This window comes from Carcharodon carcharias, chromosome 7, assembly GCF_017639515.1.
Source record: "Carcharodon carcharias isolate sCarCar2 chromosome 7, sCarCar2.pri, whole genome shotgun sequence".
In the NCBI taxonomy this organism is placed as follows: Eukaryota; Metazoa; Chordata; class Chondrichthyes; order Lamniformes; family Lamnidae; genus Carcharodon; species Carcharodon carcharias.
In genome coordinates this window covers 134,503,642-134,528,708 of record NC_054473.1, presented here as the reverse complement: position 1 = coordinate 134,528,708, position 25,067 = coordinate 134,503,642, and the positions used below count along the sequence as shown (strand labels likewise).

The window sequence follows — 25,067 nt, the reverse complement described above, 5'->3', positions numbered from 1 at the left end:
TACCATGATACTTTATTTAATAGGTGAAGTTTTGAAATTGAATGTGTACCTATACACAATAGTTACAAGAATAAAATTCTTACAGGCTAATAGATATCCATATCAGATGCTCTGTTAAAGACTAAAACTTGATAACGTTAACTTTGAGATAACAGAAGTGTAGATAACAAGTCGGTACAATAGATATAGTTAACAAATGCCCTATTTGATTTTTCACTCCTCCCCAACTTAACTCACTTGAACAGTTCTTCTCAACACAGAAGTTTGTGAAAATATCAGCATGACAAAGTACAGAACAGGAAAGGAGTTCACTCAGGCACAAAACATTGAAGCACTTTTATAATCATGCCATTACTGCTAGATCATCAGATTCCTACACTCTGACATTCAGATAAAATCTTGTCTTGTCAGCAAATGACCAACTTCTAACACTTCCTGCAGGCTTGAAAACCTCATTAGTCCATGAAATATAACTAGCCAGAACAAAGGTGATAGTTCTACTCAGTTTCAAAACCCTAAGTAGAATTCTAGCATCATAATCTGAGCATTTGTTTACACAAGTACATATGAATCATAGCATAAAAACTGTACTCAATTTAACAATATGGGTATTCCAGCATTGATTGCAGAGTCTTAGTGTGAACTTTTTCTGCACTTGGCTATCCATAACACTATCAGTGCAAAGGTCAGTTTGAGGCTCTTCGATTAAGCAGTGCCCAGATATCAACAATTGCACAAATATGTTTAGGCATCCTTGGTATGGACAGGGGGAGGTGATGGGATAACATTTCCCCTTTTTCCTTATCTCTTGGTTGCCCGCAAGTCTTTTAAACCTTTATCTTTAGTGTTGTGATTTTCAATAATAAACATGAATCAGGCATTTGAGTAAGTTTAAATCAAAAGAACGGTTGATGTTTATTCACACAACACCCCGAAATATGGATGCAATGAAATACACTCACTCCCTCATGCACACAGATAGATACACAAGTAAAGAAGGATTCTCAAATACAAGGCCTGTGTTTAGGCTATTAGCAAAGAAAAGCTAGAAGTAAATCACATGGATGAACAATCCTTTAGGATGGGAAGTATTACAGGCCTTATGAGTTCTTCCCTTGGTTCTCTGAAGACAAAATGGAGGTTAAAACCTCTGTGGTCAAGTTTCTGTAGAGATGAATCTTGCAAATGGAAACAAATTAGCCTCCTCTCTCACTGCCTGGGTTGGCTGACTGTTCAGGTGGGATTCTATTCTTCTTGCTGGAGGATGGTCCCCTTGCCCTGTTGGCTTTTTATCACAGCAAGGTAAATAAATCATGAATACCATGATACTTTATTTAATAGGTGAAGTTTTGAAATTGAATGTGTACCTATACACAATAGTTACAAGAATAAAATTCTTACAGGCTAATAGATATCCATATCAGATGCTCTGTTAAAGACTAAAACTTGATAACGTTAACTTTGAGATAACAGAAGTGTAGATAACAAGTCGGTACAATAGATATAGTTAACAAATGCCCTATTTGATTTTTCACTCCTCCCCAACTTAACTCACTTGAACAGTTGGCTTGCAGACTGATCCGTCCCTACTTGGTTCTGGGAGTAAAAGAATTTATGATCTGAAGTTGGTTACAGCATGTGAACCCCATCCACCCAACCTCAATACAACCCCCAAAATCAAACATAGGAAGAGAAGTAGGCCATTCAGCCCATCAAGCCTGCTCCACCATTCAAACAGATCATGACTGATTATCTACCTCTATGCCATTTCCCCTCATTATCTCTATATCCCGTGATGTCATTAGTATCCAGAAATCTATTGATTTCTGTCTTGGGCATGTTCAATGATTGAGCTTCCACAACTCTTTGGGGTAGAGAATTCCAACGATTCACTACCTCTGAGTGAAGAAATTCTTCCTCATCTCAGTCTTAAATGGCCTGCTCCTTATTCTGAGACTGTGTCCCCTGGTTCTAGACTCACCAGCAAGGGGAAACATCCTATCCGCAATACCTCAATGCCTCCATAGTCCACATAGCTGATTCGAGGTTAGAAGCCACTGCTACACAGTGGTGTTTTAATGATGACTGTTCACACTTGTTTGAGATGAATTGGTTTCTCTGCATATTTCTTTGCAAACAGTATTGACAGGTAATGCCACTTGATGTGGTTTCTTTTGACTTGATCTTAGGATGTTGGTGAGATAGACAAGGCTATATATTGCTCATATCTAGTTGCTCTGAGAATGTGGTGATGGATCTTTGTCCTTGAACCACTGCAGACCTTTGGTGATGGTGCTCCCACAATGATGTTAGTGTAGAGTATTCCAAGATAATGAAATGATCATGCTGAATGAACAGTTATTTTTATTAATTCACAGGATGTGGATGCTACTGGCAAGGCCAGAATTTATTGCCAAATCTATTTACTCTTGAGAAGCTGGTGGTGAACTACTTTCTTAAGCACCATTGAATGGTTTGTTCATCCATTTCAGAGGGCACAGTCAACCACATCATTATAGGTCTGAATCACTTATAGACCTGACTAGGTAACAATGGCGGATTTCCTTCCCTATAGGACATTAGTGAATCAGATCATTTTTCATACACTGGCTTTTTTCAAAAGTTCTAATTGTTTTCTCATTAACTGAATTCAAACTCCCAGATGCTATAGTGGGATCTTAACACATGTCTCCAGATCATTAGACCAAACATTTGAATTACTCATCCAGTAACATGACCACAATGCTACTGTACTCCAATACATGTCCCAATCAGCATCAAATGGTACTCATCACTCACCTCAAAGAAAGCTGCCCACCAAATCTTGTGAACTCTGCAGCACTGAGTCCCCTTTCTCATCATCAGTTTGAATCTGGTGCCAAGTCATGGGAATCTCCAGGCACCCAGCAACAGTATAGTCATCAAGCAGAGTAAGCGTTTAATTCCTTTGAAGTACAGACAGAAAACCAGGAAGTAAAAACACTAAATTCCTATACTTTTTCTTTTTAAATTTTACAAATAGCAAAATAAATGTTGTAACATACAAATGGATTTAGGGTAGAAGCTAAAATATTGTAAAGAAACTTTTAAAATAATAATTATTTGAAATATATGGAAAACTTTTGATCATAATGAAGAAATTTGACATTCAACAAATATAAAAGTACTCTTACAGGACCAGAGGTTTATTGGCAATTATGCATTTAGTACGCTGTTAAAATCCTAATCCCATCTCATTCTACAAGGTATAACACTTTCAAATGGTTAACAGCATGACTAAGAGCCTAACAGTAGATGTTCTCATCAATTTAATGTTTTTGAATTGATTGCATTCTAGAGGGGACCTCAGGAATACACTCTCTGGAGAAACAGAATCACTGACAGCAACTTCTGGAGTTCTGCATTTATCTGCACATGTGCAGACCCCAGACATTGCTGTCAGTTTCAGAGGAGTAATGACTGTGAACATTGACCATTTGGCTGTCATTAATACCAGAAAATCCAGGTCTTATTGTGGGACTTGAATTGCTCGCAGAGTAACCTTGATGAGTTGCTACAATACGCTCTGCAGATAATATATACTATAGCCCCTGGTACACTGGTGGTGGAGGGGTTAAATGTTGAGCGAAAAAGTAGAGGCAGAAATCAAGCTGACAGCTATCTCCTGGATGCTGTTAACATTCTTCAGTGTCTGGTAGTAGCTGAGTGGATTTTGGATTGTTTTAAATACCTGCACAGTAATTGTTTAAATTGAAGAAATTTAACATGCTAATATTTAAAGTGGCCTAAATGTATCACATTTTGTGTTAAAATCATTTCATATATTTTCTGAAATATGGTGTGATGGCATGTATATTGACATATAATGTTTTACTCAAGTTCTTTGGTCCACATGTTCATGCTGTATTCTTCTTCACTCTCTTCTCATGCCTAAGAGATGCACTAGGCAGGCAAATCACATGCTGTTTTCAAAGCTAGTTTTTCCTAGAAAAGGTCACCTGCTTGAGGGGCACCAGTCCACATCAAGCATGGCTGTCCAGGAGACTCTCACACAGGAAGGATTTAAAGTTGAAAATTAGCATGCTTGACCACATTATGAATACACCACCCATAGCCATTAATTGCTGAAGTGGGACTCAAACCCAGAGCTTCTGGCTCAGAGGCAGGGATGCTACCCACTGTGCTACAAAGCCTGCCTGTAGAGTGGCTAGCAAGATGGGAATGAACAGGCCTTACATTTTGCTGTGAAGTTAGCCCCTTGCTCTGATGGGCACAGCCTCCAGTACACAGCTGTTTTGATTCTAGTACACATTATCAGGATGCCTATTTGTTTCAACTTCATCATTGTTACTAATCAGTTTATGTCACACAATAACAATGGCAATATAACTCCAGATGAGGTTCACAAACTGAATCCAGAAATAAGCAGTATGAGAAGATGTGGAGTTGGGTTTGATACCATGTGGAGTTTTGCTCCATCTAGTTTTACCAAGTTGGGTGTTAATCCCCTGAGCACTTTTTAAAATCTATCCACTTCTTATTCAAGTGCATTGATAAATGTGTGGAGGACATTTGGTCCATCTGTTCTGGTTCTTTGAAAGAGCTATCCAACTAACCTCACTCCACTACTCTTTCCCATAGCCTGCAATATTTTTCTTTTCAAATATTTATCCAATTCCATTTTGAAAGTTACGATTGAATCTACTTTCATCTCCATTTCAGCCAATGCATTGTGGATCATAACAACAACTTGCATTTATATACCACCATTACCATAGTAAAAAGTCACAAGGCACTTTACAAGAGCAATTATCAAACAAAATTTGGCACTGAACAACATAAAGAGATGTTAGGACAAAGGTGACAAAGGCATGAATGAGAGTTTCAGTACCAGGTGAGCTGAGGCAGGGGTGGAGACGGACAATGCTGTGAAGGTGGAATTATGCAGTCTTACTGACAGGGAAGATATAGGGTTGGAGCGCAGTTCAGGGTCAAAAAGAATGTCAAGATTGTGAACAGTCTGGTTCAGCCTCAGTCAGTGGCCTGCGAGAAGGATGGTGTTGGCAGCAAATGAACAGACTTTGTGGTAGGGACCATTGACAGTCTCCAGCTCTGGTGTTTGGCAGAGTCTCCAGCTATGGTGTCTCATGTACTGTGTCTGGAGAATGCCAATTGAATAGGCCATCGTAGCCCTTTCACCTCCTTAATTTGATGAGAGTGATGAGCATCCTGGAAGTTATGCCTTTGGACATTCACAGGGCTTTGGGTGGGAAGCTGGCCAGACTGATGGAAATGAGAGAATCAGGAAAGAAAATCTAAGAAGAATTTCTAGACTAAAGTGAAGAAACTCTATGGCTTGAGTGGTCCCATTGCTGTCCTGCCAAATTAGGGGTTATGTGAGGACCATAAATCTTATATAAAATTATGATGCAACATTTAGAATGACATAATTGACTTAAGTCTTATTTCCTGGAACTTCTGAGCTAGAATAATGGCACATACCATTGATGTGCCATTAATGTGCTGCAAGTTTCCAGGAAAATTCAAAGCCAGTGAAATAGATTACGCAACAAAAACAAAAATACCTGGAAAAACTCAGCAGGCCTGACAGAATCTGCGGAGAGGAATACAATTAACATTTCGAGTCTGTATGACTCTTTACAGACTCGAAACGTTAACTGTATTCCTCTCCGCAGATGCTGTCAGACCTGCTGAGTTTTTCCAGGTATATTTGTTTTTGTTTCGGATTTCCAGCATCCACAGTTTTTGCTTTTATCTAAGTAGATTACAAAATTGAGTTGGTTTAGATAAGAACAATGAAAGTGACAGGTCCACCAGGAATATGCTAAAATCTTAGCTCACCCATGAGAAAGTGGCTCTGTGTACCCATGCCACTACAGAAAAGGGCAAAGAGAATGGGATTATTAACCTGTCGTCTATGAGTTAGATGGATTCCATAGTAGAAGATATTAGTTCAGTTATCTCCACAACAGAAACAATAAACCAAGAAAAGATCAGCAACTTTGGGGGAACCAGGCTTTGCAAAATGGTTTGTGCATGAGGCGTGCAGAAGCATCTCAAATCCAATGTGCCAACATATGTATCTCATACCACTTAATGTGCAGGAACACATAGTTGAAGAAGTGCAGAAAATGATAGACCTGGAGGTAATACAGGGAATTAGGGAATACATGAGCATCACAAAGTGATGCCTCGTTCAGTCATGAGCTAATTGAACAGGCTGAATAGCCTACTCCAGTTCCCATGCTTCCACATATGTGCTTATGTTCTACCAGTTGAGAATTATTTTAGAATATGCTTACTGTAACAATTACAATGCCATTGCCAGTGCTCACATATCCATTAACTCAGGCTTGTCCAACATGTAGCCTGCTGGCTGGATGTGGGCCGTGAAGTCCCCCAATGTGGCTCCCAGGTACAGTTTTCAAAATGCTTGTAAGCGGAGTGGAAGATTCTGAAAGCAACTATTCCTCCAGTCACGGGCATTCCTCTCCCACGTTTGCGGCTGATAGGCTCACTGGTGGGAAATGTGGAGGGAAGTAGCCTGTGATTAGAGAAGCAGCAACACTGGCAGCAGTGAGTATGCTCTGGAAAAATAGATCTTAAATGGCTTACCCCTGATCCTGAGATTATGTCCCCTAGTTTTAGACTCACCAGCCAGGGAAAGATCTTATCTACATTCACCCTTTAAGGTTGTCTTATCCACAGACTCAGGCACTAACAATTAGCGTAATTTCCTTCTCCCTCTGAGGATACACATTGAAGGAGCACACAGTTAAGAAAATACATGCATTTGCCACCACAGCAGGTCACAGCCCTGAATTACTTGAGGGCACATTGAATTTTTTAAAGGAACATAGGTGCTTTTTTTAAAGAGAAGACATAGATGCAAAAGCTGGCTGAGAATGTAAAGTAACCACTTGCTGGAAAATTCCTATGTGGATTACGCTTGATGACTACTTCAGAAAGAACATGGAATGTCACATCTGAAAAGGTGTCAAGGCCTATTTCAGAGACACTTGAAAGGAAGAGGTGAAGTGCAAAATGCTGAACTTTAATCTCCTGTGGTTCTGGAGACAATGGAGACTAATTACCACATCTCAGCAGAAACCATCTCCTGTTTAGGTATACTTCAGAATGTGGAAATGGCCTGAGTTGAAAGAAAGCAGATTCTGGGCGAAAGACATGTTTGTTTTTCCCCTTCCAGAAATGGGTTAAAAAGCCAGCTGCAAACCTGATCTGTGTGTTCCAGTTCTAGTGCGCTAGTGTGTGGGCTGTGAGGATCACAGCAGAAGAACATCAACTGGGCATTCCTGCAGCTTGCAGGTAAAAGTTTCTATCTCTTTCTCTCATTCTCTGTGGCTGGAGGCAAGTCAGTAAAGACACAGTCAAGAAAGAAACAGGACAGCTCCTTCAGCTATCCTGCAGAACCAAGTGTCTCCAAACCAACTTTTCAACTGCCAAAGTCAACTCTACCCAACCACCCAACTTAACGGCTGCAACGTTTTGCCATCTGCTCCTCACAGACAAGCCAAAGACTGATTCATATATCATTTTCTATTTTTTATTTTTGAACTCAACTTCTCATTTCTGATCTGTGTGTGTGTTGCAAGTTTATTATTTTTTTCTTGGGTTTTTAGTAACTAATAAACTTACTCTTTCTTTTACTCAAGAAAGCCTGGTTAAATTGGCTCCTTCTAAAACATAAATACATTTGAACTTGGAAAAGGTATCCACGAGGTCCTTCTAAATTAACCTTCTTGCAGCCACCTAAGGAGGTTGAATAATGAAGTGGGGAGGGGGGGGGGGGTGGTGGCAGCTCATTCCTCCTCACCCTGGAGCATAACAAAATTGGGGTCCCTTTTGGGAAGTTAACAATTCGGGGTATCTCATCCAGAATCATAACAAATTGGGGGACCTTACTCAGGGACCAACCACAACGCAGTATACATGCTTGCACAAGGAATACATTGGAGTGAAATATATAATCACCTGCAACATACGCTGTTAGGGTAAATAATTGGAGCTGTAATCAATCCTATCTATGGGTTAGAACATGGCAGATGGAACATAATGTGAATTAACATGAAGTTATTCACCTTGGTAGAAAAGACAGAAAGATAGGCTATTTCTTAAATGGTGAGAGGTTGAGAAATACAGGTGTCCCAAGTGACCTGTGTGTCCTTGTCCATGAGTCACTAAAAGTTTCCAAGCAGGTGTAGCAAGCAATTAAGAAGGCAAATGGTATGTTGGCTTTCATCGCAAGGGGATTTGAGTACAGGAATAAAGATGTCTTGCTGCAGTTGTATTGAGCCTTGGTGAGACCTTACCTGGAGTATTGTGTATAGTTTTGGTCCTGTTATCTAAGGAAGGATACACTTGCCATTGTAGGAGTGCGATGGAGGTTCACCAGATTAATCCCTGGGATGGTGGGATTGTTTTATGAGGAGAGATTGAGGAGACTGAGTCTGTATTCCCTAAAGTTTCGAAGAATGAGGGGTAACATCATTGAAACTTACAAAATTCTTACGGGGTATGACAGGGTGGATGGAAACAAGATGCTTCTCCTGGCTGGTGAGTGTAAAACAAGGGGTCATAATCTTAGGGTAAGGGGTAGGCCATTTGAGATTGAGATGAGTAGGAATTTCTTTATTCAGAGGTTGGTGAACCTTTGAAATTCTCTACCCCAGAGGGCTGTGGAAGCCCAATCATTGAACATGCTCAAAACAGAAATTGATAGATTATTGGAGACTAAAGACATCAGGGAATATGGAGATGGTGCAGGAAAGTGGCACTGAGGTAGATGATCAGCATTGATCTAATTGAATGGTGGAGCAGGTTAGATGGGCTGAATGCCTACTCCCATTTCTTTGTTCCTATGTACAAGGGCTCATTGGGGATATGGTAGAATAAGATAGTTGGTACTCATGGATCCCCCTTGCATGGAGATGACTTTTGCCCCTGGATGTTTCAGATACTAAAATGAATGGGTTGACTACTTTGGCCTGTTTTCATAGTGACTCGTTGATAGTGGAAATATCTACTCTTGGTCAAGGTTCTGCCACAGTGCCTGCCTTCTTCGGCTGCCCCACGGCAAATCTCTTGGCGTGGTAAAATCACCTTGCTTTGCTTTTTCCACGCACGAGGATTGAATAACTCATGCAAAAAAAAACTCCGACCTTCAGAATGTTACCGTGCACAACGGGTTGTGAGACTTGGCACACCTGCTGTTGTTTTTCTATGGACTCAATATTTAAGACGGCAGTTACCTTACCGCTTCTGACAAATTCCCGATGCACAAGAAAACTTCCTACCATCTTACACTTACACAACAGTCTTAGCGTAAGTGTGATCCTTTCCATTGTTAGATCTCACGCAGCACAATTGTTCTCAGTAATTGCTTTATACGGCTTTGAACGACACCGATATAACTGTAGATTAATGGAGTATGTCACGTGCTCTTCTCAATACTTTTCCCCTGCTTATATTTAATGAACAAGAGAAGCACTCATCGCAAATAGTAAAATTAGAGAAAAATATATTTTTATTAGAAAGCTTAAAAATGAAAGTTAAATACCATAGATGCACAGTTAAATATCAATGAGCCATTACACACTGCAATCTCTGCACCTTTCTTGTGGAGCTTAATAGAGTGCCACAAAAGACGTACTCTTCATTTTTGACAATGAACAAGAAATTCGTCCACCTGTGAAACGCACACATAAATAAGCCAAGGTATAGTATTGTAGTTAAATGATACAAACGGGGATCCCCTTGCTTCGTTTAGAACATCCATCTGCATTTGACCTATAGAGCTACAATACGGAATTTATAATCTTAGCGAAGTTTTCTTCCGATAATTTTCTCAACGAAATATATTTTCACTTTGTTTTCTTATTTAGTGCACAATATAAAGTACAGGTCTGCACGCAGCAAACCCAATGTGAATTATCGCTGATACTGAGCAAGGAATGAATTCTTTGTTATCTGCAGCACAGTCCAGGAACTGCCTGGAAAGAATCCTAAATCTGTCATAAATCATCTTCCAATCTTTAGTGCATTATATACAAGAACTGAAAACGTGTATATCTTAACCTTGCAACTTGGATCTATTGGGATCTTAATTTGTAAAAAAAAATGGCCAAGCATATGTGGTCAGATATTGCACCAATCAGGTAATAGGTATTTTTTTGAATAAACCAGGCTACAATTCTTGCTTGTCGCGAAGTGATGCTTTCATTTGTTCGCAAACACAATTCCAGGCGCAGAGTGCTCTCTGCGCGGAGTGCAGTTTTACTGCAGCGTGTGCCGAGCCAATGGGACGTAAGACATAGTGCACTTGCCAGAGCTCCTTGCACTTCTGTTTAATGGCACCATTCTTCAGTTACTGCATTGCTGCTATAGCCTCCACTTGATCACAAAGGCTGCAGCATACAGTCATTGCTCTATTTATTCGCAGCTGGCGCTTCACATATGACGCTGCACGCAAATAAACAGTCTCAGGGAAGATAATTTGGAGGCATGCACAAACTGGGTTCCTAACTTGCAAGGTTTCTTTTAATAATTACTTGGAGAAGGCTTGGATTGTAAATAAAGATAGGGAAACGGTTCTTACACACTGTAGCTTTACATATCTATATGTATAGTTGAAGAAATAATAGCAACCTGTTCGGGTAAATGAAGGTAATTAACCAAGTCATACAACATGTTTTTTTTTAAAAAATGTATTAAAGTTATCGGATCTCAGTACAATTTATGGAAGCTTACTGTGTTGCTGGCAGGAACAGAGTACTTCAATGTTGATTTTTAAAATAAAAATAAAAACACAGCTGCTAATTCTGAACCTAAGATTAGCCAATCGTTCTCTCCTAGGCAGTCTTCAGCCCGTGCCGATCCGGATGGTTTCCCGGATTTTTTAGTTTCATGTTGTAACTCACATATTCACCTTAGGGAGGTTACACGCGCGGTGTTATGAGACATATTACAATTACATATGTGTCCTAAAGCACACTCCACTGATCTGGTTGTGTTCGGGTACCGCACCAATAAAATGAGCCCCCAATTCTGGAAATCTGAACTAAATCAGAAAACCCTGGAAATGCGCTGTTTTCATATTCGCACGAGGGATCGCGATTCAAACTTGTCTTTGTGTTTCCCGGTGGATCAGCTATACGTATCCTTGATTTTCTGTTTTTTCTTTATTATAGCACTATAAAATCTCTTTGTGGCATTCTCTGCAGGAAAATCTGTGGCGCACAGAGGAACATTATACATAGAGGTAAATAGCCAACTCTACCCAAAACTCTTCGCTTGATCTGGCACTCATGTACTGATTAGAATGCAACTATTTCCCAGTAAAGACACACGTTGGCTCACTTCTTCACCGTTGCAGAGAGCTCTATTATTGAAATATAACCTTGTGAGTGTTCAGAAGAGACAGCGTGTTAAAAGGCTAATAACATGGAATCCAAATCTTGCTTACCTACTTGAAACTCTAAGTTACAATTCCTAAATATAACAATGATTATAATCGAGGAGTTTTTTTGGACATTCTTACTGATGACCTTCATCACTGTAGGACTCCCAAGTGCTTAGTGCGTTATGATTCCAATTGGTTTGTCACATAGAAACGGGCATTGAACAACATGATATTTCACAGGTATGGGTGGGCACCTCTGCTATCTAGACTTATATAGGTAACAGAGATGAAGGCTAATTGATGGAGCCAATTGACACACAGTCAACAGATCACAATGTGACGAAAATTCAAAGTGGAGTTGTAAAAACTGGCATTCATTTCCCTTTTGAAATATTTGTGTTCACTCCTCCTACTGTATGGCAACTGGTCGGGCATAAATTATGCAAGCCCTGTCCAGTTGCACTTGTGCATTCAATCGCTACCTCCAAGGCAAGCAGCAGCATCATAGAGTGACATTAACATGGACAACACCTTCAGGTAATGTACGCAGCATGTCGATTACCAACCAATAAAGCACCAGCAATGCTCGTGTTGTTGTGTCCTCACCCCCATTGTGCTGCTGGCCAGAATTGGTTCAAGTATTGCCACAAAATGGTGGGATTCATTCAATTTAGTAACGATTTGTTTCCCTGAATTTATCAATTCAACCTATAAATAAAGCTCTTTTTGAAGTAATTTTATTGATGTTTGTCACAAATATTAAGAGATAAAAGAAGCATTTATTATTTTGAAAGTAGTATTTGCGTCAGGAAGTGGAGTTTAAAGAGGATCGCCATAGAATAGGGATAAAATAACAATAATAATAATATAACAACAGTAATAATAATCAACAAACCATTGAACAATTGAACAACTCCAAGCCTGGCAGTATCTGTGGAGAGAGAAACAGAGTTCATGTCGAATATGACTCTTCTTTAGGAAAAGTAGAACTGATATTCGACTCGAAACGTTAACCCTGTTTCTCTCTTCACAAATGCTGCCGGACCTGCTGAGTTTTTCCAGCAGGTTCCGTTTTTATTTCAGGTTTCCAGCATCCGCAGTATTTTGCCTTTATTTGCTTCAACAACTGCATCTGCCTGCTTGACCTGCTCTGTTTTGCTCATCCCACTTTTGATCGAAGGACAAGTTAAAACAAACGGCTATAGTCTTAATCCGTGTCCACATGGAATACCGTGTGCACGGACTCCAGGCTGTGTTATGACAAAACGATCGTCCCAAAATGAAACCTGTGCACATCTCTTCACTATTTATTTCTAGATGTTTACGATGTCCATCACCACTGTTCACAAAGCTCGTTTTCGCTCCGCCTCCGCACCTCTTGCTCCTCCTTGGATACTCGGCTTAACACTCTTTGACCTCTTTGGTCATCTATCCTAATATCTCCTTTGCTTTGGTGTCAGATGATATCTAATTATGTGTTTTTTGGGGGGTGCATTGGAACATTTTATTACATTGAAGGTGCTAGCTAAATGGAAGTTGTTGTTGACTGATATATTTGGGGAACACCCAATAAATAGCTTTAACAGGTGATTTATTTTGAAGAACAGAAAAGACAAAAGTTTGCAAATATTCCTTTCACAGAAGCATTGAAATCCCTAGGTTAGCATTTTAATGGCTTAAAACCCACTGGACCATAATTTTGTTTTGTTAAATTTGCAGCGGTCCACTGGCGAATCTGATTTATTGCAATTATCAAAGACACTATAAAGAGCTGACTGTGGTGCCATGATATTTCTAGGGCAATTAATTGGCGCTTGATCTACTTTTAAACCCTGTGAAAGAGCTCTGCTGTAGTTACCACCCTCCTGCTCTTTGATCGGATCACACGTCTGGCCGCTTTATTGTTGTACAGCAGCAGCTCTCTAGCGCCGCTGTTAGAGCAAGCTGGTAATTACCGCGAGTTGCGCTCCACAAGGACCGTGAATCACGAAGGAGACACGGAAGGGGTGGGGGCGACTCCTTTCCAAGCTCCCAGCCCGGCCCACCGAGTGATAAACAGCGTTGAACAGATTTTAACCGCATCTGGAGAAGTGCAAAAGAACAAAAACACGACCTATCACCGCCCAAGTGCCAGTGACTTCTTTGCTCAGAAATAAATAGCTGAGACGTGTATGTTATGTATTTACTGCAGAAGTGCTCCATTTAGCTGGTGAAGTTTTGTAACAAGTCTAATAATCAATAATGAGCATTACGTGTTAATTGCAGGTGGATTAAACTGGAGGGACGGACTGGCTTAAAAGTAAAACGGTTCAGGTAGAGTTTGGTGTTTGTTAAAGAGGGAAAACTTGCGGGGGGCGGGGGGGGGGGGGGGTGCGGTAGGGGGATAGATTAACCCATCGATCGCTGAAAGCTTTTACGCGATAATCCCCAGAAATTCCTTACAAGTCGCGGGAACTCCGAAAATACAATTCTGCAGATAAAGAGCGAAGAAAATACAAGAACGGGAGAGGAGGAGCCACTGCTGCTGTTTGTGATGTGGTTTGGTAGCTTTTGTTCATTTCAAAAGAAATTGTCCCCGAAATAGACGTATTTTAAGGGTCGCTAGTCTGTGTAAAAGTTTGAAGATGATGGATATCCAAGCGACCTTACACCTCACGTAAAAGCCTACAGCACTTCCATTAATTGAAACATTTTCCAAGTCGTTATTCTCGCCGGCCATAATTAGACCAGAACAGATAGCTCCGAGTGACGAGCAAAAACTTTGTCTGGTGGATCGGAGCCGAAAGGCTGATTTTTTTTCCCGGTGTAAGTCGTTGGTTAAATAAGTCCCCAATTTCCATTTGTTAATTGATGCAATTACGCACTGCTCGTAATGGGCACGCCAGTCTCAAGGCAGCCATCAATCACCCACCATTGACCTGTCAAAGCCATATATTCATTTCTTTGGGGAGCATTCTGGCTCTAATAGAGAAAAATGGATACATCATCATCATTAATTAGTGACTGGCCCTTTGGCCATGCATCGGACGGTTTGAGAGAGAAGGAGTCTGCTCTAGGACACCCAAAAGCTCCGCTTCCATTTTTTTTGATTATTAACTGGCGGCTGTTGAAAGAGGTTAAACAATTGTCTCTCCTGGGTGCCGCACACCTCCCTCGCCTGTTCTGTGTCAGTTTGCACTTTAATTTATTGCATCTCCGCTCTGATTTTCATTTTGTTTGACGTCTTTAGAACTTTGCCTCTCAGTTCGCCGGGAACAGAAGAGAAAGATGTGCTGTGATCTGTCACCAAAAATATCCATTAAGACGAAAATGGTCAAAATTAGGAGTCCACGAGAAACAGCGTGTGACCCACATTCTACAACACACAAGCCGGACTGTATATATTCATCCCGATTCAAACTAATACTCAGTAAGATTAATTTTTTCTTTAGGGGAGTTATATTTTTTTTTAAAGATAGTGACACCCCCCCCCCCACTACGAATTTCATTGCATTAAAAATAAGAGATTGGGAGTGATCAGAAACTTAGTGGTGAAATGACAGTGAAAACACCAAATTTGAAGACGTGCCAATATGATGCGCTGAAGAGATGTTTTAAGTAGTTCTATTGTAATGAAGTTAAAATGAATGATGTTCAGATTTACTCTGCTCCCGGATGTTGAGTTAAAGAGCGAGGACCTTTTCCTAATACCTGAACCTTTGAAGTCTGTAACAACCTTTCAATTCACCGAGGTTCCCCCGACATTGTTGTCGCTGTGACCTTTAAATTGCTGTATATTTTGGAATGTTGTAAAGTGACAATAGGACTTCCAAGTACTTGAGCAGCCGTCGGTGTACATCAGAAAACAACCTGAAAACATTAGAACAAGTGTTGGATGCATCTAAGAATATTAGATGTTAAATATGATTGGCAAAGACACTGTTATATCCTTTCTGTCATGTCGGTTCGGGATTAATGTGACGTCACTTTGATACACTTCCATGGATGAATGCTGTAGAGCAGCAAATAATACAAGCAGCAGACTCTATATCTGGCAGCACTTCCGTTATGTCTTTTTAACCCTCTTCAGCTAAATTTAATCGATAATTATGCCTTAAGATGAGCGCCCATAAGCTCTGAACTGGCAGCTGACGGCGCCTTCCCATTTCCAAGTGGAATCATTTATTATTAAGCTCAAGGCCATGCAGGTAAATTTCTCTGCGAGAAGGTACAATTTGAACTAGGTTTGGTCATAATCAATCAGAAAGAAATATTTCCTATGGTAACAAAACGAGCGGGGATGTCGTTCTCACAATTCGGATACCCTTACAGCACAACTTCACAGGTAAGAGCGGACAGCCATGAGCATTCGTTAAACCTGCACTCTGCGTTGTCCTGTATTCTTTTGCGCGTTAGTATTTTGGGGAACTATTTCACGTTCACTTTATAATACGTTATACCAGTCCCCTCCCCCCTTTATTGGAGTCGCAATTTTCACACTTTATTATTTATCTCGTGCTTGTCTGGCTGAACATGCCAATTTTCTCGATACTTGCAAAGAAAAGTATTTTTAATGCCACACCTACAATAAGTTCCACTATTTCTGTCCTGTGTGAGGTTACTTACATATTTTACTATTCCCTGGCCATGCTGAAACATTATTCATTTGGCTTTCATAGTATTGATAACATCGTTTCCTCCAAGTGGTTATCTGTGTGCTCATTATTTCTAGTGAGTTTGATTGCGTTTTGCATTTGCAGTTTATTATATACTACTCGCTTCCTCTCACCACTCCAATTCTCCAAACTGCATTGCTACTTGTATATTCGCACGATAATTATTTCACTATTCTTATTGCTTTCCCCGTATTTTCTTACACGTGCATGTGCCTTTAAGCATGTATATCTTCCGCCTAAGCGTGAATCGCAAGGCATTCTACACTTAAGCTTTTCTGTCTTGCTCCCTTAATTATTTACATTTTTATTTCAACAGTTCCACCGCATAACGGTGCCACGTAAACTCTTCTCCTGCTATACGTTTGCTCTGCTGGAATCCCACTTTATGTTGCTTTTGTCATCTATTTTGAATGTATTTGGCTTCAAGGCATATCGACTGCTGCATCCATCTCTGCATTTTCCTACTCTTTACAATGTTTGATCTGCTGATCCGTGTTCTGCTCAAATGACGGTTCCTCCCTTCATTCTTTTTTTCCGTCCAGTTTTTCGTGTCAGCCAGTCCCAGCACGACGTGTTGTGAAGCCGGCTCCAGGTCTGTGTCTGAGGGCTCCGCCGGGCCGGCCCAGGCTGCTATTTGTTGCCCTTCCTATGATAACAGACTGCTGGCCAACGCCAGGACCGAGATTAACGCAGCTGCCGCGGCGCTGGGCATGTACAGCAGCTCTCCCTATGCAAGTGCAGCCAGCCAAGGCTATGGGAACTACCTTACATACAGCACAGATCCTCCTGCTCTGTACTCCTCACTGGTGAGTAACGGCCAAGGAGACAACTCGTACCTTCAGTCCAGCACCGTTCCTTTATAGCGTTTGATCTGCTGAAGCCACGTTTGAACTATGGTGAAAAAAAAACTTCTGACTATTTTGTATGGTCTTGTCTCTCCCCATCTACCCCCACCCCACCCCCGCCCCGCAGAATTCGCAATACGAAATTAAAGATGGCACTGGAAGTTTACACTCAGGAATTGCTCCGCCAACTGCCTACTACCCGTACGATCACTCCTTGGGGCAATACCAGTATGACAGGTAAGTTCCCTGATCAAAACAAATATTAGCAATCAAACCCCAGGTCAGAAAATGTGGCTGAGGAAAATGTTTTGTTTTATTGCGATGACGACCTGGAGTTACACATATTGTGTTCGCCGCCCCCCTCCCTGCTATAAGCCTTTTGTTTCAATGTGAGGGATAATTGGGCTTGATCTTCTCCGTATTTGCAGATGCGGCACCATGGACTTCAACAGCAGTACCCGACGTAAAAATGCGACCCGAGAAACCACAAGCACTCTGAAGACCTGGCTGTTCGAGCACAGGAAGAACCCTTACCCCACCAAGGGTGAGAAGATCATGCTGGCTATCATCACCAAAATGACTCTGACTCAAGTGTCCACCTGGTTTGCAAACGCAAGGAGGAGATTGAAGAAAGAGAATAAAATGACCTGGTCACCCAGAAACAAAGGAGGGGATGAGAAGAAAGAGGAGGGCGAGAAGAAGGACGGGGAGGAATATGGCGCGGATAGTACGCGTAAAGGTGGGACTCGTCACATACACACTGGAATGCCCTCTTTCAACATAACCTGAAACAACGTGTACGCGCAGAATGTCTGCAGTAAATGTAATTATTCTGTTAAATAACTGAGTCGAAGGTGGAAAGTTTGAAGGGGTTGGGGCATCTAACAGAAAACACGAACCTATATTAGAATACGAGCAAAGTTGAAATCCTTTAGATACCAGATCCCGATGACCCCATGTAGACCTCTTACCGCATTGTGGGGATAAGGATTATTCAGCTTAGTTCTCCCAGTGGTAATTGAAAGGGGTGCTTCAAAAGTTTGATAGTTGCAAATAGTAAAATAAATTACAAGAATGAAGGAATGCTAATATCTTTAATGTGCACACAGATGAGAAAGAATACAGAGATGACAAAGAGTTGAGGCTGAGTGATCTGGACGATTTGGAAGATGATGAGTCGGGGAAGCTTGAAAGCGACCAAGAAAAGGCATCAAGTGAGATCACCCCAAGGCGAAGTCTGGTGGAGGCTGAGGAAAGTAACTGCAATGTGTCGCCTCAAAGCAGTCAGCACACCTTCTCCTGCCCGACAAACAACTCCACCCTTAGGCCAGACTTTCTCGAAACGAGAACGAATAAGCCATCTGTTTCAGTAGCGAGCAACAATCTCCCGCAGCGCTTTGGGGCAGCAGAGAAGCCGAGGATTTGGTCTCTGGCGCACACGGCAGCCTCCAGTACTCTGACGGGCTGTCAGAGTGGCCAGTCCCGGACAGTGAGGTACTGCGCCGAGGTGAGGCCGTCCCAAGGCACGGTGAACCAAGTAGATGATATCATTTCTCTCCGAGACTCTTCACAGGCAGCCCGCATTCTGAGAACTTCTGCGTTCAATTTGCAAACGCTTGTAGCCACTGGTCAGCTGCACTGTGCTTCTTATCCTGCACTAGACAACTGCCAGTATACATCAGGGACTGAAGGTACCTGAACATTCACTGTGTCCCCCAGTCGCATCAGCTGTGTCTTAACATGTTCAGAATGGCCGGAAATGCAGCTGCAAGGCCATATAGTAACAATCCAACACCCCCTTTCCCTCAACGTATGTGTTATTTTCAAGATGTAACTGAAGGAATTCCTTAATTACACCGAACATTTAGCTTCTCGTCTACCTGGTGACGTAGCTGTAGCATGGAATAAGCTTCGATATCGCACGTCAATAAAAGATAATACCGATTTTAATCTAAACTTTGTGGCACTATTTTACAAACTGTGCTTTATTACTTAATACTTGTCGTCACATTATCCTAGTCTAACTAAAAACAGAGAACATCCTGTTCCAGAATATACTAGTTAGTCACAAAATGTGCATCGATCTACATTACTGTGTGTCTGCAATCTTCAATATGAAAGAAGGATTGGCCACTTTAAGTTGTTTCTTACTCCTGAACAAAGCATCAATTGAACGTAAACGTATTGTAAAACGGATTGTGTTTTTCAGGATTTTTGAGAAACGTGAAACCTGATATGGGAGCGGCAGATATCGCCGAAACGTGTCTACTTCACCAAGAAGAGAAAGTGAGGACAGCCTTCAGACCTGTGCTGAAGAGGTGAGGTAAGTGAAAGTTAATATTCTCCAGTGCCCACACCTCCAAACTTCCCAATTCAACAACATCACTTGGAACTTTGCGCTGATGTAGAGTTCTCTGGTAAAATGTACAGGAGGCTCCACTGAAATATTTCAAATTGTTCCAGTGCGAATAGAAGCAGGCCTAGTGCCGAGGAGCTTTCCTGAGTTTGAAAGTTGCTTCAAAGTCACTGGCTTCGGATCTTGGGAAAATAGCTGTGTTCCTCATTAGATGCTTACACTGCTGTTAAAAAAAAGCCTAACCGTTGTTTCGAACTATATTTTTCATCTATAATTCGATATGTAAGCATAGTCTACTGACATATTTGTTGAAAATCATTAGGGTGAATTCAGGCTTTTCATAAATGGCTCGGGTCATTGATGATTTGTTGTACCTTTAATTGTGTCGTATTCTTTTTGTTTAAAAAAACAATCAGGTTTGTTTAAGACAATACGACGTAAACCAAGGGGATGCTGCACAACTCCTCTATTTTCTGCACTAGTGATTTGACAATACACTGGAGATGTATCCGTTTCTTCCCGAGCACTGGCATTGACTTTAAAACGGATGCGCTTTCGACTTCACCAGCGGTCAACGATGCTTTTCAAAAATCAGAAACGCCGCTTCCAATCGTTTTCCCTTGCACGAACTTATTTGTCCTCACTTGGGAGACAAGAAATGTACAAGAATCAGGGGAGGCCGTTGGGCTGTTATACGAAATATACCTTATAATAAATATTAAAGCACTCCACATCCTGCCACACATTGCTCCCCACGCCCCCATTTTATACAGTTTTAATTGGAGTGCGGTCTGGTTGCAGTTTACTCTTTGATTCAAAACTATTTTGCGTTTTACACAGATCCTTCTACTTGTTTACATTGCAGTTCTCTCCACCCCACCCCACACCCCCACCCGTTCGCTTTATTTTGTTCGTGCTGTGAAATGTGAATAAATTACACTTGTCAAACCCATGTAACGTGATGATTGTGAAAACTGCAGACTCACGGTGACCTATTTAAAACGAAGGTATGTTTTATGCAATTAAATCAATCATATAAATCGCTGAAGCGCTACATAGATATTTTGTTCTTGTAAGAGATGTTTTCAGAGTTCAAAATTAAAAAGTTCCATTTGAAAAAAAAATTCTAACGACTTAGAAATGCCTGACATTTTTGACATTTTCCCCTGAATCCTCGGGCAAGGAATAAGTACAGTAGAAGCAATTTTGGAATTTGTGAACACCTCAAGTCAAGGATCATAAAGCTGCCCAGCCCCAGATGAAAGACATGCATACTTTGCAATTGTGATTTCTTTGAGCATTTACCAATATGCGCTTTATCCAAGCTTGGAGCCAGCATTTCCAAGAGTTTTTAAACATGTTGCGATGCTGTAGAATGTTCCTAATTGGCGTAATGCCGAGCGAATTATTCATAGCAGGTTAAAGCTCAATGAACGTTCATTGTGCACTTATATACAGGAGAAGCAAGCGACAACTTTCCCTGTTGTTGGCTTCTAATTAGGACTGACAGTACTGCTTGTATACTGTTCATTAGAATAAAACAGGCAAGACAGAATTAGGAGAAGACTTCCCCTTTGTTCCTGCATGCAAAGAAAGTTGTGCTGTAGGGCTAACGCGTGCATTCATGATAAGATTCTGCAAGGATTACATTTTCTGCTGGTCAACTTAAAGGACTCACACAGGTCTGCTTTTGAGATTTAACGCCAAAGCGTAAAACACACACACATACACACACACACATATATATAATATGTATATATCTAAAAATAGTCGTGATGAACTAACGCTGCAGTAGCGGTGCATTCTTAGTACAATCTTCTGTTCTGGAATAAAAAAAACTACAACACAAATCACAACTTACAAATCGAGCCACGTTCCTGTCACTTATCCCAAAGTTTCGTCAATTAATTGTGCAACATCTTTGCTAGTTCCAGCTGGACCTTTTTTGAATTGTCCTTTTAACAGAATCAAGTTTGGAATTAGCTGTAAAAAAAAGGACATTTCATCAACTGTTATCCTTTGCAGAAAAAAAATAATCCTTATCTACTTTACAATTAAAGAGGGCGTCTAAATCACCAGAGAACATTCAAAATAAATAATGTAAGACATTGCAGCATTGTATTATTCTGGTGTACTTCCTTTGTGCAACCTTCTGCATTCTATCTTTTCAAGTTTCGGGGTTTACACAATAAACTATATGTCGCGATCCGTGGGCCAAGGTGGGAATTGTGTATCGATACATTGCGGAATAAAACCATACTAGAACAAATGTTTTTTCTAGCTTTACTATCGTCACTTCCCATTTTGTAATCATGCCAGTCTCTCAGCAATATGCTGCTGAGGTGAATGGCACAAGAGCTAAAGAATCAATTTAATGAGACACCAAAGCGAACCTTACAAAGCGGAATGCTACAGGGTCCAAATTCTAGAGCAGTGTTAGCAAAAAAAGACCAGTGTGTGGCAGGGAAAATTTAATTATACAGAACTAGCCCCATTCCCGGTACCTTAATAGATACAGCCATTAGAAGAGTGCGGGGTTTCCCACATTATGTGAGTAATCCCAAATAGACAATACTCTACTTTCAAGACTCCAGATCCTCCTGTTGTGACACTTGAGGGTTTGAAGTGTTTTTTTTAAATTAGAATGCGCTTTAATTTTTCGTCACAGGTTTTGTTCTATAATTCTTCTTAATTTGCACTGAAATGTTCGACATTGTAATATTACAACATACTTATTTCAAACAAAACTCCCGAAGCCAACATTCATTTAAGTCCACGTTTAATTTTGTTTGATAGCAACACACATAATCATAAACAATTATCACCGTTACTTTAAAATCCAAATATTTGAGCAAAAACTAATGGGCGCAGATTTGATCAAGATTTGAAAGATGAAATAAAACTCTAGTTTTATTGCGTTTGACTTTCTTCCCAGTAATAAAGTCACCAAGCGCGTTTCCCGTAACCTTAGTGACTATATGTTCACTGATCTATAGCCTAGAGTTGTGATTTCACATCACTTCTTTCCAATTTAAAGTCTACATAGAAAAAGAAATTCGCACATTTTCCTGGAGTATAGCATTTGAGTTTTCTCTGTTTCTTACAGGTTTCCATGTAATAAGTTTCGGGTTTGCTGTAATTTGGGTAAGGGCAGCTATCTTTAAAAGAGGATGTCGAAATGGCACAATATCTGAAGCTGGGACTGACCCAGGGATTTCAGGCTGGGAAATTAAGCTGGCAAAAGATAAACATTATTTCAAGTCGGATTTGAAGGGGATTAGTTCATGTAATAAAGAGTATTAGTCTGATTTCGGGGCTTCTTGCAAGTTCTTGCGTGGTTTTGACACAGTGGGACGTGTACGGAATGAATATAACAAAGAACTTGCATCCCCCCCCCCCCCCCCCCACCACCGTGTTTGCAGTGGGATTTAGTTATGTAAAACTACTCCCAAGAAACTCCCAACAATGCGACATTTTACACATATTTGTTTGCTTTTGGACACAAAATGATTTCAGTTACAGGAATGCTTAATCTTATTTGAAGGTTTCAGCACCATCGACACACCTTGCTCCTTAACACATCAACAACAGTTGGGCAAGAGCATTTGTGAACCAGATGGGTAAATTGCAAGACTCCGATTTTCTCTTTTCTTGCGAGCTATTTTCGTTCAGCCTATACTTGCCTGTGGTTAGTTCAGTCTTTGCCCCCGTTTGCAGCCATTCTATTTGTGCATAGCTTTAATTAACAGTTGCACTAAATTATTCGTGGCCTTGTAGACTCAAGGAACTTGTCTGCAGCAATTTTAGTCAGGATCAAAATCTCCCATCTCCAGAGTACAGATTTAAATTTAGCTAATGCTCCATTTATACTGCCAAGTTCATGTTAATATGAATCAGCGCAGCCCTTATTCCACCATGTACACTTCATTTTTAGAGGGATATGATTGCATTACAGGCCACCTATTTATTTTAGGGTCCCTGTAAAGATGGACAACATCAGCTAAAAATGAAAAATATTGCAACATAACTACAGCACTCATCAAAAAGGCGTTTTCAGGAATTGTCAGGTTGCTGAGTCCTATGAGTAGATTATGACTTCTACTGAACAAGAAATAATAAGTTAATCTACATGCAAAGAAACTATTGCATGTAGGCCCACACATACTTCCTTGAAAAGGGTCCCATTAATTCTGGGACCAGCCTTCACTGCAACTCCCAATTTTGCAAAAGACTCACCTTTCTGACTGTTGGTTTCATGTTGCAACATTGAACAGTGTTTGGTCTCACTTTAGAAGGAGTCTCGACCTCCTATCTTGTTTCCAGAGTTTAAAAAAAACACCAGCGTTGTCAACTCTCACCACATGCATAATTAAGTTTAAAAACTGAGAGGTCTGTAGCAGTGTAAATACCACTGACCCTGGACTGCTGCCCAGTGATTTCCTACTGAGGTAACTGTGGATTCCAACATAAATACCTAAGTTTATATTACAACAGTAGTCTGATCCACTCAAACCAAATCAGGATTGCCTGAACTGAATTGTAATCTCACAGCATTTAAACTAACGTGTAGCTGGTGTGCTCAGAATTAGTTTATACATCAAATGCAAATTAGATCATCATTTGAAACTTCATGCCAGACAAAATGGAAGCAGGTTTTGATGAAGAATTTTAAACTGTTTGTAACTGTTTTACGGGAATAGTAACAACTATGTAAAATAGAATCATAGAATAGTTACAGCACAGAAAGAGGCCATTTGGTCCATTGTGTCCCTGCCAGCTCTCTGTTAAAGCAACTCAGGTAATCCCATTTCTCCACCTTTTCCTGTCACCTTACAAATTTTCTCTTTTCTGAGAATTATCTAATTCTCTTTTGAAAGCCATGATTGAAACTGCCACCACCACACTCTCAGGAAGTGCATTCCAGATCCTAACTACTCGCTCATGAACTACTTTCCTCATATCACCTCTGGTTCTTTTGCAATCACTTTAAATCAGTGACCTCTGCTTCTCCACTTTGCCACCAATGGGAACAGTTTCTCCCTTTCTACTCTATCCAGACCACTCAAAATTTTGAACACTCTTATCAAATCTCTTCTCAACCTTCCCGTAAAACAGCCCCAGCTTCACCAATTTATGCACATAGCTGAAGTCTCTCATCCCCGGAACCATTCTCATAAACCTTTTCTGAATCTTTTCCAATGCCTTTACATCTTTCCCAAAGAGTGGTGCTCAGAATTGGGCACAATGCTCCAGTTGAATCCACCTTCACCATAACTTCCTTGCTTGTGTACTCTAGACCTCTGCTTATAAAGCCTAGGATGCTTTTTGCTTTATCAACCACTTTCCCAACTTGCCCTACCAGCTTCAACAATTTATGCACATATACCCCCAGGTCCATCTGCCCTGCAGCCTCTTTAGAATTGTATCCTTTATTTTATACTACTTGTCCTCATTTTGTTGACCGGAATGTGTCACTTCATGGTACTCTGCATTAAATTTCAACTGCCACATGTCTGCTGATTCCTCTAGCCTTATGTTATCAACATGGCTTTCACTATTCTAACTTTTTGTCATTTGCAAATTTTGAATTTATGCCCTGTACACCACACTCTGTTTCCTGCCACTCAGCAAACCTAATATCCATGCTGCCACTGCCCCTTTTATTCTATAGGCTTCAACTTTGCTGATAAACCTATTGTTTGGCACTTTGTCAAATGTCTTTTGGAAGTCCATGTACACCACATCAATTTCATTAACATCATCAACCCTTT

The 25,067-nt window shown here is 40.7% G+C and overlaps 1 protein-coding gene and 1 long non-coding RNA gene across 9 annotated transcripts; one reads left to right on the top strand and one right to left on the bottom strand.

Annotated features, from left to right (window-relative positions):
- LOC121280413 lies at window positions 1-23,735 on the bottom strand. Its single transcript, XR_005943612.1, has 4 exons — window positions 23,533-23,735; window positions 21,158-21,279; window positions 2,800-2,945; window positions 1-1,285 (listed from the first exon to the last, which is right to left on the bottom strand). It is a non-coding gene; the product is annotated as an uncharacterized LOC121280413 (long non-coding RNA).
- irx6a (iroquois homeobox 6a) lies at window positions 10,499-20,420 on the top strand. Of its 8 annotated transcripts, XM_041192379.1 has the most exons (10): window positions 10,499-10,704; window positions 11,229-11,299; window positions 13,706-13,747; window positions 14,670-14,849; window positions 16,638-16,901; window positions 17,068-17,177; window positions 17,369-17,679; window positions 18,050-18,631; window positions 19,150-19,258; window positions 19,713-20,420. In XM_041192379.1, exons 5-10 carry the CDS (start codon window positions 16,806-16,808, stop codon window positions 19,720-19,722), a joined length of 1,218 nt encoding a protein of 405 aa, XP_041048313.1. In that variant the 5' UTR covers window positions 10,499-10,704; window positions 11,229-11,299; window positions 13,706-13,747; window positions 14,670-14,849; window positions 16,638-16,805; the 3' UTR covers window positions 19,723-20,420. The 8 variants fall into 8 exon arrangements, with proteins under 8 accessions (XP_041048313.1, XP_041048311.1, XP_041048309.1 ...); XM_041192377.1 differs by lacking the exons at window positions 10,499-10,704; window positions 11,229-11,299 and adding an exon at window positions 13,013-13,609; XM_041192375.1 differs by lacking the exons at window positions 10,499-10,704; window positions 11,229-11,299 and adding an exon at window positions 13,013-13,609 and having other exon boundaries at window positions 13,706-13,753.
- Window positions 23,736-25,067: the final 1,332 nt, after the last annotated feature.